This window comes from Zonotrichia leucophrys, chromosome 2 (assembly GCF_028769735.1).
Source record: "Zonotrichia leucophrys gambelii isolate GWCS_2022_RI chromosome 2, RI_Zleu_2.0, whole genome shotgun sequence".
NCBI classification, from domain to species: domain Eukaryota; kingdom Metazoa; phylum Chordata; class Aves; order Passeriformes; family Passerellidae; genus Zonotrichia; species Zonotrichia leucophrys.
In genome coordinates, this window is record NC_088171.1 from 101433032 (window position 1) to 101449075 (window position 16044).

Genomic DNA, 16044 nt, shown 5'->3' on the forward strand with positions numbered 1-16044 from the left:
TTACTCAAAGGAGAATTTTAAAATATACTACTCTTTCAGCAGCTCTGTTACTAAAGCTTTGCAATGCTATGCTCAGTCTGTGCTGCTACACAGCTGCCTTAGCCCCCAATTCCACCCAGCTTTAACCACTCACTCCTTACACACCCAACCTGTGCTCTGGGCTCCAGTGCAGCTGAGAGGATCCTCATTCTTCCTCCAGTCACTCAGCCTGGAAAATCACACATTGACACAAAAGAGGAGCCAGAAAATGACTGGATAGTGGCCAATTAAATAAAATAATTGGCACCCATAAAACACATGGGGTACCATAGGTCTTTACACCTCATGAATTCTCTGCTCTATTATTACCAAGACAATTACTCTGGGACATTTGTTGAGCAGTCCAGCACAGCAAGCATTGGCTAGAAAGTTGTCAGCTACACACACAAAGAAGTCCCTGTCTGCAGCTATAAAGTTTTACCTTTCATTCCTGAATTCCAGTCAGTTAGTGACAGGCAAAGGATGTGTCTGTGTTCAGACTGCCTCACATGGCACACAGCAGCAGAACCTCTCCCCACCATGCAGAGAGCAGTCATGCCAGTCCTCATCCTTCCCTCCCTGCCTCTGTAGATGAATCAGGAAGTGGCATATTTTTCTTAAGCAAACTCATTTCAACAAATTACAGCAGGAGCTCTCTGTTCCACCCATCAACATACCATTGCCTGATGACCAGCTTCTTCACTCCTTCCATTTTGTTAATTTCCCTGCCCCCTATACTTGTTCATGTCTGTGCACGAGGCATTTCATAAAATTTTGTGGCTGCACTAAAAATTTCTTTTAACAGGTTATAGTGCACACTGGCTACTGCTTTCCTTGCCCACCCACCCACTATCCATAATCTGGCTCTTAATCACCCAATTTCCCAGGCCTATTCTGACAAGTGAAAACACAACAACCTAAGCTGTCTTCCTAAGCTGACTTCTAGGACTTCGGGCAGGTGTTTCAAGCCACGACAAGCAGCAGCAAGGGCAGGTCCCCGTGTGGATATTTCTAACCAAACCAACGCTCCAGCTGAGCATATTTAAAGGCAGAAGCCGTTCCGGACACGGAGCAGAGGCTCCTGGCAGTGGAGGAAAGGCCGGTGCCAGCTCTGCGGCACCATCTAGCGCTGAGAGGGAACAACGCTCTCGGGATAGATAACACACACACACCGGGTTACGCAGAGCTCAGAAACAACGCAAAATAAAGGCACGTGAATACAAAAGGAAAACAAACAAAAGGAAAACAAGACAACTTCTGGTAACCCATTTTCACTGTGCACATGCTGGGGCCCGCTTCTGTCAATCTAGGACTGGAACATTTCTGTGGCACAGTCCACATTGGTTGCACACCAGTGAAGATGCTGGCAGTGCGCACTGCGCAGTCCAGCCACGCTCCTTACCCCGATTCCCACAGGACTCAGCAGATGAATCACAACAGCCACATGTTCTGGAAACGTACGTGCAGCCTTGCAGCTGCCTCCCGCTCCTGTTCCAGGCTGACAGCCACTCTGGAAATCACGGCAGAAGGGCAGCGGCTCCGGAACAAAGAACGGCCAGCCCTACGGAAGGCAGTCTCTGCACATCCTCTCCTACAGGCAGAGGAGAGGAGAGCCCAGCTCCTGGGCACGCTGGCACCTACACACCATTAACTCGGAGATTCATGGCCCTGCTCAGACTGAAACCGCAGATCCCAAGTGGTTCCCTCCTGCTCTCTAAAGTTACATCTACTTCCTCCAATTTTATTACCACTACTAGTCATAGAGGTTGGGGTCGCTTCTTTTTTCCATTTCCTGCATCCAAAAAAGTTCACTACTTATTATAAATCTAGATGACATGGCTTTTTTTTTTTTGTTCTCCTGAGAGCAGCTTATTCTTATAATTTTATACAGCTGCATATTTGCAGCATCTAAGGAACAATTCCTGCTACACTGGAAGAACTTCAGTGCCAGATTCTTCAACCTTCAAATATTCCAGCAAGTTTCAGTTTAAAATAGTAGAAAAGGTGATTTTTCTACTATTATGAAGTCTCCAAAGAGTTACAGAATTCACATCCTTAAGTTGTGTGAAATCTAGCTGTTTCTCAAACTCCCACTGATATCAACTCTCCATTGATTCCAATCTTTTATTCTCATGCCAAAACACCACTTTGAAAATCTACCCCAGTGACAAATTAAATATAATTAACATTAATTTTCAAATGGTGGCCCTCAGCAGGACCTGATCAACAACACAGAAAGCTACCACATATGCATTAATTTCAAGTTTTATTCTTCATGTTGGTGAAACACACAGCCTCAAGAGGCAGCATCTGTAGAGCTGTTGCAAACACATTTGTACTCTATTACACCACAAATTTGGGAAAAGAACAAGTAAAGCACAGGTTTCACACTGCACTTGATCATCTGACTATTAAGTTACAGATAATTTAGAAATCTTCTGATTTTACATAAACATTGCATCAGCCATTGCTCAGCCTCCATGCACAATTTATTTTTTTATTACAGTCAACACTGGTTTTGGAAACTCTCTTGCTGTAAATGTTATATTTTCCATTTTAGATCACTTAAATGGTATTTACATAAGTGTGCAAATTGCTTTGAAAGATAGAAACAAACACTAACACATAATATACAGACAGTTTCTTCTATAGTTAAACATTGCAGTTAACATTCCTAACACACTTTCACTGTCTAAAATAGGAGAATAAGTTATATAAAATAGACCATCTTATTTTCAGATGCTTCCATTTCTGCAGATTTGGTCTTTGCAGCAACATTGCAATTAAAGATTAAGATTCTACTACTAAGAATCAGAAATGTCAATTAATGGCAGCTTAACGTGTTTAGTACCAGTCACTTTTGTCCCAGATTTTCCACACTTGGCACAGAACAAAGAAACAACTTGAGGAGGGAGGAAGACAGTTTTGCGCTTTTTTCTTGTCATATGGAAAGTATGTTTTTAAAATGCAACAGAAATTTTAAATTTTCTTTTAAGGGTCTGTTAGTGTTACAAGCACAGTTTAAATAAATCTGAAAATTCATCCACAGAAGCACACTCAGTTCCCAGTTTTCTTATGCACCTCATCATTTCAGATACATGCAACTGTTCACACACACAAAAAGCAGACTCCTTGGGCTCACACAATAAGACTGATTTCAGAACTAGAAGGAGCAGGAAATGCTTGAAGAAAACAACTTAGTGTCCCCTGAGTTCCTACATGTGCATTTTTTCTACCTGTGATGAAGACTCACCATAGTAAGTGTTATGTTCCACTTGATTTGAATCCAGAAGGCAGAAGTTAAACTCCAGTTAAACTGCAGCGAGTTCCTCCAACAGCAAAAATTCTAGAAGAGTTCTAGAATTCTAGGAAAGTCTTCAAAACCACCTTTCATGTATAACTGCAAGCATTCTCAGAGAAAAGCAATTCACTTCCTAAAATTTCACAGAGCCAAAACTTTTACATACATCATCAGTAACAAAGGGAAATTACCCATAGATAGTGAAGACCTACAGGTGCATCTTAAATAGCTCTAAAACTCATGGTTATTATTACACAAGACAAAGACACAAAACTGGTTTTTGAACACCCATTAAATTGAATAATGTGACCTTCTAATGTGACAGCAAGTTATGCTGCAGTTTGTGCTCCTATCTCAATGTTATTGAGTGCTATTCACCCCAAGCAAAGTGAGCATTAGCGCTCTAAAATTCGAACCTTTATCACAATTACGCCTGACACAATTTTGTCACACATGTGGTTGATATTTTTGATGACATCCAATTCTTTAATATGGCAGACACGATCTCAACACTTTAGACTGTGCTTTTGGTCTCTTGTTTACAGAGCTTTGAGCATCACATACAAATCCCTGCTGGATTCCAAATGACATCACCCTAGGGCAGACCTTGCTTAGGTCCTGCTGAAAAAACAAGCCACAGGTTCAACTTCTAAACTCAACAACTTTTAAGCATAAAATGGTGAAACAAATTCAGGACACGAATGAAGCTTGCAAAACATATGATGACTTGAAACCAAATATAAATAGGATGCATTAAAATTTGGTTACCTTGGATTCTAAGCAAGTTTGAAAAATGTTACTTATAGAGACGCCTGTTCAATGTTTTGAAAATATGAAAGAATCAAATGTCTTCATACATGCTAATGTATGAAGACATTTTATTCTTTCGTATTTTCAGCATACTGATTAGCAAATAAACACCTAGGACACTTATGAACTCAAACATATCATTGAAACATTCCATGTAAGTTTTTCTTAAACATTTGTCTTCAGAAGTTTATATTCAGTGCACGTTATCTGCTAACTTCAGTTTCCTTTGGTTTCAGTTTCAGTTTGGTTATGGCATGCTTCAAAAACACTGCTAAGAATGGTGGTTCACTTCTTCCTTTTCTAAGGTGCACATTACAAACACTATGGACACATTTATTTCCAAGTACTTTTAAGCTTGCAAGATAACTTCAAACTAGTTGACTTAGTGTTTTTTCACACTCATGTGGTTACTATAAAAATAAGGTATTAAAATAACATTGTGCAGTAAAAACATGTTGAAAACAAACTGAATGCTCCCCCTAGTGCTTACACAAGCAAAAATCCTGCCTGGCACAGTCTGCCTCAAATGGCCTTAAACAGGAGATAAACAGCCAGATGAATGATGATACATTTAACTCTGAAGACAACTGCAAACATCTTACTGGGACCAGAAGTGTCAGTTGTTGAAATCCAGCATTCAAAATTTTGTACTACTCCCTCTCCAGTGCTTCTGAAGTTTTGGTTTCTTTTAAACTGTGCTTTTAGTAAAACTCTCCTCAATTTTTCCCATCAGCTGAAGGCAGGGCCCTAAGGAAGCTCCTGCCAGGTAAGAGATGAAGTCCAAAGATGTTTCAGGATGATGGGTACAATCATGCTTTTTCTCCTGCATTGCACCCAGAAGCTGCCAAGTTAATACTAGGATTCCCATATCACAATTGCAATGAAGCTCTGGTAAATCTGGTACCTTTGGATATGCTCAGCATCACAAGTCAGTCAGATGTGACAACCTAGTCTGTAGCTAGCACAGTCCCCCAGAATATTCATCCTCTTCCTCATCAGCATGGGAGCCTGATGCAGCTGGTCCTCTGGCTTTGTCTTGGGCAGCGTTTGGTGACTTCTTCTTCATTCCACCTCCTGGGACCACCAAGGTAAGACCAAGCTTGGCATACTGACAATAACAAGGCAAGTTTAATTTCTGTACTATCACAGAATTGACTGATGCTCACAATAAGCAAGCAGGCAACATGCACTACAAAAACAGGGTGATGATGCTCTCAGCTTGGGATAAATAAAACATTGGTCCAATTTTCTCATTCTCAAATACTCTGAGAATGGGATATAAGATCTGTATTGATGCTGCTTATTATCAAATAAATTGGCCCCATTTTGAACCTCCTTTAACCTCCTCTGGTTCAAGCTTTATGTAGAAAAGAAATAATTCCAGTATGTAGCTTTTCATACATTATCTACTATTAGATCATGTAAACAGTTTTATAAGTGTTGTTCAGCAAGACTACTAACTCAATTTTTACTATTCAATGAAGTGAAATCAGCCAATACTGCTACAGGGTTTGGTAGGGATGGATGTTTCCATTACTTCACACTTTTGTTATCTTATACTTCCTACAATTTACAAATTCAATTAAAGAAAAAATGGTGGGGAAAGAGACACAACTACTTGTTCCCAATTCAAAATGAGTTCCTGAATGAGTACCTTACTAAGAACAAGCAATGGAAAAAATCATTCAATGATGCCATCCTGCAGGCATGCTGCTCTGTTCATGTTTATGCACATTATCTGCTGCAAGGTATTTCTGAGAAAAAGCAGAAGCAACAGACTGTTCTTGCTCTTATGGAAGCAAACAGAAGAGGCCTGAATTTTGGTCTACTCATTAAACAAATTAAGCAAATCCTTAACAAGCTGTTCTTTCACATAACTCTTTGCACCATCTGAAAGGTAGGCAGCACCATCACTGGCAGGCAAAGTAAAAGAATGCAGGAAGCTCACAACCAAAGGGCAGCATGACAGGAAGTCACAATAAATGCACAGACTGTGCTCTTATTTTTCTCTACTAAGAAAAAATCCCCACCCTCTTAACTCAAAAAAATCTTCCAATCACAGGATCTGTCTACTTACATCATTATCCATGTATTTGAAGAGTGGAGAATTACAGACTTCAGAAACTTGATCCTGATCTTGTTGATCATACCCTTCTAAAAGTTGCTCCAGTGCTGCACAGTCTTCACTTCCATTAAATCCTGGTATACTGAAGGAAATTAAGAGTTGATTTCTTTAGGTACATGAATCATATTCATAAAAATTAAACTTTAAGTAATATTAGTTTACACACTGCAAATAAGACCACAATCATAGTTAAGACGAAACAAGAATATTTGATTTTTTTTCCTGATAAGTCAATAAACTCTTTCTCCACTTCACATACAGAAATAATTCTGTCATGAGTTTCTGTATATAAAATTGGAGATTTGGAAAACATAAGCAAGATGTTTAAAGACTGACTTTGAAAGATTATTTCTAAAGGTAAAGTACTACAATTTAACTTATACATATCTTCATTTCACTAAAAACACAGTTTAAGTAAAAACATGTTGTTTTGAGATTTTGCTACTGAAGTTCCAATGAAAGTAGAAATGAAGAACTGCCAGGGTTAAACACTAATCCATATTTTGACACCAAAATTTTCTCCTGTAACGTGGCAAGAACTTTTGATTTCCATCTCATTTCCTCTGTCACACATAAGTAGTTCTTTATGACTCTGTATTTTAGGTTTGTTAAGAAGAATCACTGTAGCCACTATAGCTAAATTGTTATGAGTGAAAAAGATTCCTGATAGCCATACACAAGGGGACATTATTATTGTATTGTAAGTCAACAGAAGTGCAGGTTAAAAATTTATGAAAGTAAAATGTCAAGCAAGATAGATCTACACTAGTGAAACAATCAGTTTAAAATCATAGCACACAAAGTAGACTTACCTGTAACTTTCCCTCACACATCTTTCTGCAGCAACATAATCATTTCTATGAAGATGAACTAAGACTTGAGCAATAGTTTTCTAAACAAAAAAAAAGCAAGCCTTACAATTCTTTAGAAATTAACAATAAAATATGAGAAAAATAGTAGACTGTTAATATCGAGTATGAGAAAGGTCATTACAATCCACAACCATCCTAAGATACTGACACAACTACTGACACAACAACTGACACAACAACTGAGTCAGAACAATCTAGTGAAAAAGCAGAAAGCCATCATCTCAGCTGGTATGAAATAGGTTATGTCCTATAACATTTAATGGATTGCTGTCCCAAGTAACAGTTTTTGTAGTTTGTTTTATTGATAACATCTTTATTTTTTATGTGTTGTTTAGTTTTGACAGCTCCTGTAGATAATAGCATCTTAAAACTTACAAAAGCACAGCTGAAGTTTGGGGAAACACCATTACCACAAATTCTCATCATTCAGCAAGAAACTTATCGCTGAATCAAGAGGTGCCCATCATCTGTCAGATGTCAGTAATAACAAAAATTAAAAAATTGAAATGTATTATCAAAAGTTCTCTCTTAGACTTTACCTTATAGCAAGTGGGGTAGTTTTCAATTTCCTTATAAATACTTTTTTCCTTTTGAAGAGACAGTGCAGCCTCATCTAATCTAAAAACCAAAAAAAACAGGAGTATCAGTGCCAGGAATACAACAGAGTGAACTCAAGGCTAATTACAAAGTGTTTAACTAATACAGTGGCAAGTCTACTCAAATAAACAGCAACACAACTACAAATCAGCAGTAGATTTTACTAAGAGGTAAGGTAAATATATAGTCAGCAATTCCTTTTGTCTACGTGCTAGGAACACCTCTGGTATTTATTCAGAGAAACCTTGGTTTTTGTAACACCGTACAAGATGAATGCTTTGTTATATACACTAACACATTTCTATATGTCCTGAGGTTACTATAAGCTACCAGTAAGTCAGATATCCATGAACTAGCAATATAGTTCTTAAAGAACCTAAGTGTTTCAGTGAAGGAAGTCTAAGATAAATGGAAGGTCAAGTTTGGTACAAGAAATTTACAACTAAACTTGTCTCACTGAGACTCCAAGATTCATTCTTCTTTAAGAAGTCCAGAACCAGACCACTGCAGATTTCATTCTTCAGGTCAGTCCTAATTCCTCTGTTTTATACCCCACAGCTATAGAAGATTTTCAAGTACTTTCTACATATTAATGGTGGAAAAAAAACCTCAAAAAAATCCTGAAGTATTTTAAGAATTAATGAAAACTGGTGTTTTCACAGAGCAAAAGTCTTTCAGCTCACATTCTCCCAGCCCAGAACAGAAAATCAGGTGGTTCCTGGATGAATATGGCATATCCCACAGAAACTGGACCTCAGTCTGAAGTGAGTCACAAATAAGAATAAATAGTACATAAAAAACCAAACAACACCAAGACAAAAAAACCACAATCAAAATCACATTTTAAGATTCAAAAACATTAGAAGAACAAAAAGGGATAAAGCTATACCTGCGTCCTCTGACCAGAAGTCTTGATGCCTTCCCTAGCATTTCTAACGCCTGCCGTAAACGTTCTTCATTCTAGAGAAGAAAAAAAAGAATTCAGACTTTCTTATTTCACTTGCACAGAGTTAAGACCACTAGACCTTAATCTAAGTGTGTCACCTGTAACTTAGAATAACTGTTAGCTATTAGATCAGCAATTCATACACTCAAGGGAAACATAAAGTGTATTGGTGCTCCACAGCCAGCTCCTGTATGGATTTGCTCAGCAGAGGAATGTCAATGTAAATTTACTAATCTGAAAATACCCATGACAACTGACAATAGAAAAGTACATCAAAGCCACTTGTAAAAAGGCAAATCACTGTCTCATTTCAATGGGTGGAGCACCAACCAAAACACCTTCTTCTGTGCCTTCAGGGATTTCAAATTATTTTGGGTTCCAGTACCCAACAGCAGATATGTACTCTACCCTCTGTTCTGCCCAACAAGAGGCAGAACACTTGAACTACAAAATTCATATTCTGTCAAGTCCTAAACTGAGAAAAAGGCAAAGCAAACTGACTCCTAACTTTTGTCATCTCCTTCTCTAGAGCATGAGAAGCCTTCAGCTTCATTACTCAGCCACTGATGTAAAATGACGGAAACGTAATTTAGAACCTAATCTTAGGCTTCTTCTTTACTTTACAGCTGAAAGAAAAGAACCAACCAAACTAAAAACCCAGACAGAAGTCCCCCACTTACTTCAAACACTGATGCTGCTTGCTGATAGAGCTGCACAGCCTTCTCTGGACTCACATTTTCTATTAACCTGTAATAAACATCAATACTTTCTCTTCAGATGAAAGGAAAATATTTTTTACCTGAAAGCATCAAAAAGACATAGAAGAAAAGCACAGACATACCCATGCCCTGCACAGATTCTAGCCACCAATAAGTCAGACTCACTTTCCAGCCCGTTCCAGGGCAATGGCTGCTGTGTCTGGTGTCCCATTCTCCAGGTACATCATACTGGCTTTTTCAATCAGCTGAACTGCTTCAGGGAGCCTCTGCATCTCCTACAAGGCAACAGCCACAGGAACACTGCTGTCAGGAAAGGAGTTCACATGCAAGGACACCAATCAAAGCAAATTGCAATAACTTCTTTATTAAGATTCTAATTTTTATTTACAAACTTGTAGGGCTAGTGAAAGTTAACCATCAACTCCATAAAATTCACTTTAAAGTCCTAAACTTTTCTGTAAGTCATGAATTTGTGGTAGTTATGAGTAAAAGCAGCACCACTCTTCTGTTACCCTCTGACAGGAGGAACTCTCCTTTTCTTTTAGAAAAAGAAAACTGTCTTTCCCCCCAAATATAAATGTTGCTTTCCTAATCTACTGAAGGCAGAGATGGGGACTATAAGTCAACAAAAAAATTTCACTTCAATATGCAATTTGCTTACATATATTTGTAAAACAGTACACTGCACAATATTTGTCATTACAAAATAGAACTTAAAAATAAAAACTAGTAAATGAGAATACCTTTAGCATCATGCCAGCTTGTTCATAAGCTCTGCAGAGAAAAAAAATGTACAATTTGGTCAGAGATGGTGTATTACAACAAGCTGTAGTTATGAGCAAAAGTTAACATGCACTGACTATCTAACATCTTCACAGTTAATATTTAATGCTTTGAAGATGTTTCAAGTGTTTTATTTAAGGGCACAGCACACATGTAACTTTATCTTCAAAATTCAACCACACTTCCCAGTAAAAATCTATTCTAACCCAATCCCCAGGCAATATTTGGATTATTGTCATCTCTGAAGTACTCTTTAATTAAAAATTTCTTAATTAGCTCAGCAGTGTAGAACTTCAAAATTACAAGAAGTTCATCTAAGAAAAAAATATTTGCTATCAAAAGGTGCTGAAGAATGCCAAAATCATAATTTCTTCAGGTGGCCATTACATATTTTCAAACTTTCCTAGCTCACACTTCCATTAAACTAATTATGAAGCAGCAAAATTACCTGAATGAAAACACTTACTCTAAGATCAAAATGTACTTGTACTGTATGTTAAAAAATCTGTTTCAGATTACTTAGCACGTCTGTACTTACTTGGCAGCATGAAAGAGACTAAACATGAAATTGCTGAAGTCAAGGACAAAAGCCACAAAAACATAATGCAGGAAAAATATTAATGTGTAAGATCTTACATAACTACTAATTTCAAAGCAAGGAACCCCATAAAGGCAAATCAAACCTACTACAACTACAGGCAAGTTGTCAAAAATAAATAATTCCAAGGACAGAATAAATGCAATATACCAATGTATGGTTACATAAAAAGTTGTAAAAAGCACACTTCCTTAAAATATTCCTGCTTATTAAATAGTACTACAAGTACTGTAATAATGTCAGAGCTTCATTAAGTTTATACCATGCATTAATAGATAATTAAAAACCAATTAAATTTCTGAAGCAGTACCTTGGTATCTCAGGCACCTGTCAGCTGTTATTTGGGACAACACTAACTTTCTCACCAACAGCTCTTCAGTTTTCTCACCCAGAGCACACAGGAACAGACTTTTAAAAAGCAATTCTGTTACACTGCCAAATGTGCAAATGTATTAAATAACCTGATGCCAACCCCCATTACTCCAATCTAAGTAGCAACTAGTCAGCTTCTGGGAAAGAAAGAACCCCAGTCAATGAAAAGATACGCTTTATTGTTTTCATGTGCCTCAGCTTCCCGTAAACAGGCTTCCCTTGCCTGGTCAAACTGCTTGGCATTCTTAAAAGCAACAGCTGCAAAAAAGCAAATAAAGATTTTATTTACAACTTGACATTGTCTTCATTTTTACCACTGCTGCTCAAGAGTTTAGCTACCTAAAGATGCAAACAGGCTCTTTAAATGCATGGTTACAATTTACCAACCTCTTGCCAAAAATCCCAGACAGTTCTCCTTGTTTCATTAGTTACTAGTTACCATTAAAGACATTTATTATCAACACCACTTCCATACCACCACAGTATCCTGCACAACTCTCAATGTGTTTAACTGGACTTTGAGAATCACTCATGCTGGATTTTAATTACAGACATGGAGGAATGCATATTTATATCATTTTAATCATTAGAAGTAATACAAGGTCAGAAATGTGCCACCAACAAAGGTAGCATATAACTTCATCAGCACAATAATTTCAGGGTACAAATATATATTTCTATCTTGTTTAACTAATAAAATATAAAGTAAGATTTAAAATAAATTTCAATTTATAAATTCTCCAGTTGTTCTTCCAAGTTTGTATTTTTGTATTCAGTCTTAGGTGAATAAGCAGGAATGCCTAGAGTAAGAAGCCAAAAGACTACAACAAATTACTACCATGAGAAAGAAGAAAATGCTTAAGAACAAAAATAAATCAACAAGTAAGGATTTTATACTCAATGTGTCACTTGGCAGTGGAAAAAGGGAGGAACAAGACCTTACTGTGCCTGAAAAAAAACCCCAAGCTGGCAGCATCTCACCTTACTGAGACAGTCTTTGACAGGACATATTTCATAAGATGATGATAAAGCAAAATTTTAAAACCAGCTTGAACGTCTGTTGTTTTGTAGATAAAGTCACAGGATTTGGGGGTGGACAAGTGAAAGAAGGAAAGAAAGTTTTATTTTTGTCACATATAGCAATACAAAAAATAGAAATTGTAAGCTTGAAAAAAAAAATTGGTTTTGGAGACTGTTCTAGATCTCCAAGAACAACCTGAAATATATTTTACAGTGCTACCAAGAGGATTTTTTGTTGCTTCATCTTACATTTACTCACACAGTAATGTAGTAAAAATACATAAAACATTATAGGGGACTAAGCTTGATGAATGCTTTGAAATATACATGGCCATATTTACTGCCACATACCTGCCTTCCCATATTCTGTAGCTGCACTGTCATAATCTGGTTTCCACTTTAAGAATCCAGTTTTCAGGCTAAAACACAAGAAACAATTAGTAAAGATTTATGTTTTACCATCAAGGCACTTCAGATACATTTCAAACTTTAGAACAGCCCTGGAAAAGAGCAATTACCTATATGCCAATACTATGGTGGCATCAGTATTGTAAAAACAAATGCCAGCACTGTTAAGAATTGCATAAAGCATTGCAATTATCTGCCATAGTTACAACCCTCACCCTAACATGCTCCTACTGTTCCCAGAGAATCTCCCCAAGTCCATCTTCTCAGCAGCAAGAAGTCAGCAGAAGAAAAATACTTTCTCCTATACCAACATGATATCTCCAGATTTCTAATACCACGACACCTGACAATATTTTTTTCACATATCAGGAAGTTTCCAGCATTCCTTTACAGGATTGGTTTTTTTGCTTCTGATAATTATCAATGATTCTCCAATGCATACACAAATAAGAGAATTTATTTACCAACACAAAGACTCACATGTCATTTATATGTCTAAAATAGATCATGACACTAAAAGGTGACACACATGGGCACAAATACATAGGGAAAAATGAACACTGGCAAATTAGATGAGTCATTAGGCAATTTGGAATTTAATATGCTGACTTCCTCATTTTTAAAAGAAATTAAAATATTACCATAACTTTACAGTCTGCTTACATATTTGTTATAGGCCAACACATCATATGCAATACATTCTTTACTTGGCAAAATAGTTGCATGTGAATACTAAGGTGATCTTGTTGTCTTACTTGGATGATGACCAGAGTGTGTAACACTAATACAGGCCTTTATACTGTGTTATTTTTATCACAGTCAGAAGTCCCAAACACATCAATCTAAAATATACAATGCACTCAATCTACATACAATTTGAGGTCTCAGTGCCTTTTATTTCAAGTGCTCTCCAGATAAGCTTAAAAATAATTCTGCTGGAGGGCACTTTTGGTCAAGCAACTTGAGTAAGATATGCTGGGTTTTTTCAATTTCAAAGTTTTCCCTCTATGCCAATTTATACATTTGATCTATGATTTCCAGAGGGCCTCTCACTACTCTTACTAAAAGTATGGCATCCTTGGATTAGTCAGCTCTGTTACATGTATACCATACTCTGTGCAATTCAGCAAAATGGCTATATTCAGTGTTAAAATGCACAGTTACAGACTATCATAGATGTCTAGCTCTCCAACACAAACGTAAGTACAGGTCTTTGAAGCCACCTGAGAAGCACCAATCACGCATTTCCCATGGACAGGAAACAAACACACACCACCTCAGCAAACAAGCCCTTTTATCTAACATAGTCTCCATATCTCTTTTCTCCCACTTGTCTCTAGCCTTAAGATGTGCCAGGGGAGATTTGGGATGGGCATTTAGAAAAAAAGAAGATTTAGGATGGACATTTGGAAGAAATTCTTCACAGAAAGGGTTACTAGATATTGGAGTGGGCTGCCCAGGAGGTGATAGACTCATCATCCACAGAGGTGTTTAAGGAAAGACTGGATGTGGCACTCAGTGCCCTGGTCTAGTTGACAGAGTTGTCTTGTGTCACGGGGTTGGATTCGATCATCTCAGGCACCTTTTCCGACCTAACTAATTCTGTGACTTGTCTTCCTCCCACTGACTTTAGCGGAAGGGCAGAAGTGACAGACAGCCCTCGCTTTGCCGTCAGGGTCGGAGCAACAGAGGCCACAAGGCCCTAAAGGAAACTGCTCGGGCTCCAGGCCTCTGAGCCGCTCGGCCTCACCGACCGCACTTTTTGGTCTTAGGGCCGCTGTACCGTCCCTGCTCGGGGCAGCAGGCCCTCCAGAGCACCCAGCCCCGTAGGGAGGCTCCCCTCAGGCAGAGGAGGGGCGGAGCAGCCATGCCCCCCCCCCCCCCTCCGCGCCAGCCCCCGCGGCCCCGCCACCTCCCTCCCCTTCTCCCGAAGTGCGGCCGCCTGCCACACGGAGTCTCCTCAGCCCCCCTGCCCGGCCAGGAGGGGACACGCCGCCTCCGTGGGGCAGGAGCGCCGGGCGGCCCGGACAACGCGGATGCCGAGCTGGCAGCTGCTTAGCAGCGGCTCACCAGCTCCCTCCAGCCCGCACCCTCCGCCCCGCTGCCCTCCGCTCACTATTTCTCCGCTTTCGCGATGTGCTCCAGCGCCTCGTTAATCTTCTGCGCCGCCATCTCGCCAGCGCGGCGGGCCGGGCTCGGCCACGCTCCTCCGCCTCCGTGCGCTGCGGCTACGGAACGGCGCAGGGATCACGGGCACCGGGAGGAGCGGCCCGGGCCCCGCCTGCTCCCCGCGCCTGCGCCCGGGCCGCGGCCGGAGTGCCCCGGGTGCCCGGAGCGCCGCGAGTGTTCCGGAGTGTCCGGAGCGCCCGGAGCGCCTGGAGTTCTCCGAGTGCTCCGCAGTGCACTGAGTGCCCCGAGCGCCCCGAGAGCCGGGAGTGCTGCGGGCCAGCCCTGGACGCGGGGCCGCCGGCGTGGCCTGTGCGGGCAGGGGTGCCCATCGCTGGGCTGTGCCGCGCTCCGGGGGCGACGAGCACCTCCCGTGCACAGCCCCGTCCTGTGCTAGGCCGAGGCTTCTAAAAACTTTTTTAGAAAGTTTTTAGAAAACAGAATCACACAGAATCCCAGACTCGTTAGGCTTGGAAGGGGCCTCTGGAGATCATCTGCTCCACCCCTCCTGCCAAGCAGGGTCACCTAGAGCAGGTGACACAGGAACCAGATGGGGTTTGAATGTCTCCAGAGGGAGACTGTACGAGCACCCTGGGCAGCCTGTTACAGCGCTCTGCCACTCTCAGTGTGAAGTTCTTCCTCATGTTGAGGTGAAACTGCCTGCATTTTATTTTGTGACCATTGCTCCTCGTCCTGTCACAAAGCACCACAAAAAAGAGCCTGGCACCATCCTCTTGACGTGCTCCTTTGAGACATTTATATGTATTCGTGGGATCCCCTCTCAGCTTTCAGACTGAACAGGCCCAGCTCCCAGTCTCTCCTCCTAAGAGAGATGCTCGGTCTTTGTGGCCTCTGCTGGACCCTCTGCAGTAGCCCCTTGTCTTTCATGTACTGAGGAGCCCAGAACTGGACACAGCCCAGAACAGCAATGAGCAAGATCTGCGTTCCCAGGGTTTTTAACAGGAGGCCAGTTTTTTATCAGTGCACAACTCAGAGGCCAGATCAGCAGCACTGCATGCCCTGCCTTCAGGAAGCCTCCAGACGCAGCTCTGCTGAGGCATGACCTTCTGACTCAGTGTTGCTGAAAACAAGATGGTGTCTCCAGCCCGGCTGGCACAGAGATCTGATGCAGAAGGTGTGAGTGGTGGCTGAGCACACCAGAGTTGCTGACACAGGCCACACAATCATTCAGGGTACCCAAATTATGCACTCAGTAATTAAGTCAAAAATGCTAAAGTCTCTGTTATTGCTCATATGTCCATCTTCCTTGATGACTTAGTTTGATTTGTTAACGTGAAACAACCCTGAG

The 16044-nt window shown here is 40.3% G+C and overlaps 1 protein-coding gene across 1 annotated transcript; it reads right to left on the minus strand.

Annotated features, from left to right (window-relative positions):
• Positions 1 to 2267: 2267 nt before the first annotated feature.
• Positions 2268 to 14848, minus strand: NAPG (NSF attachment protein gamma). The gene is made up of 12 exons (XM_064705840.1): positions 14686 to 14848; positions 12513 to 12580; positions 11315 to 11399; positions 10710 to 10727; positions 10132 to 10162; positions 9554 to 9663; positions 9350 to 9416; positions 8613 to 8683; positions 7666 to 7744; positions 7067 to 7146; positions 6207 to 6336; positions 2268 to 5237 (listed from the first exon to the last, which is right to left on the minus strand). The coding sequence occupies exons 1-12, from the start codon at positions 14739 to 14741 to the stop codon at positions 5088 to 5090; spliced, it is 945 nt and encodes a 314-aa protein (XP_064561910.1). The 5' UTR covers positions 14742 to 14848; the 3' UTR covers positions 2268 to 5087.
• Positions 14849 to 16044: the final 1196 nt, after the last annotated feature.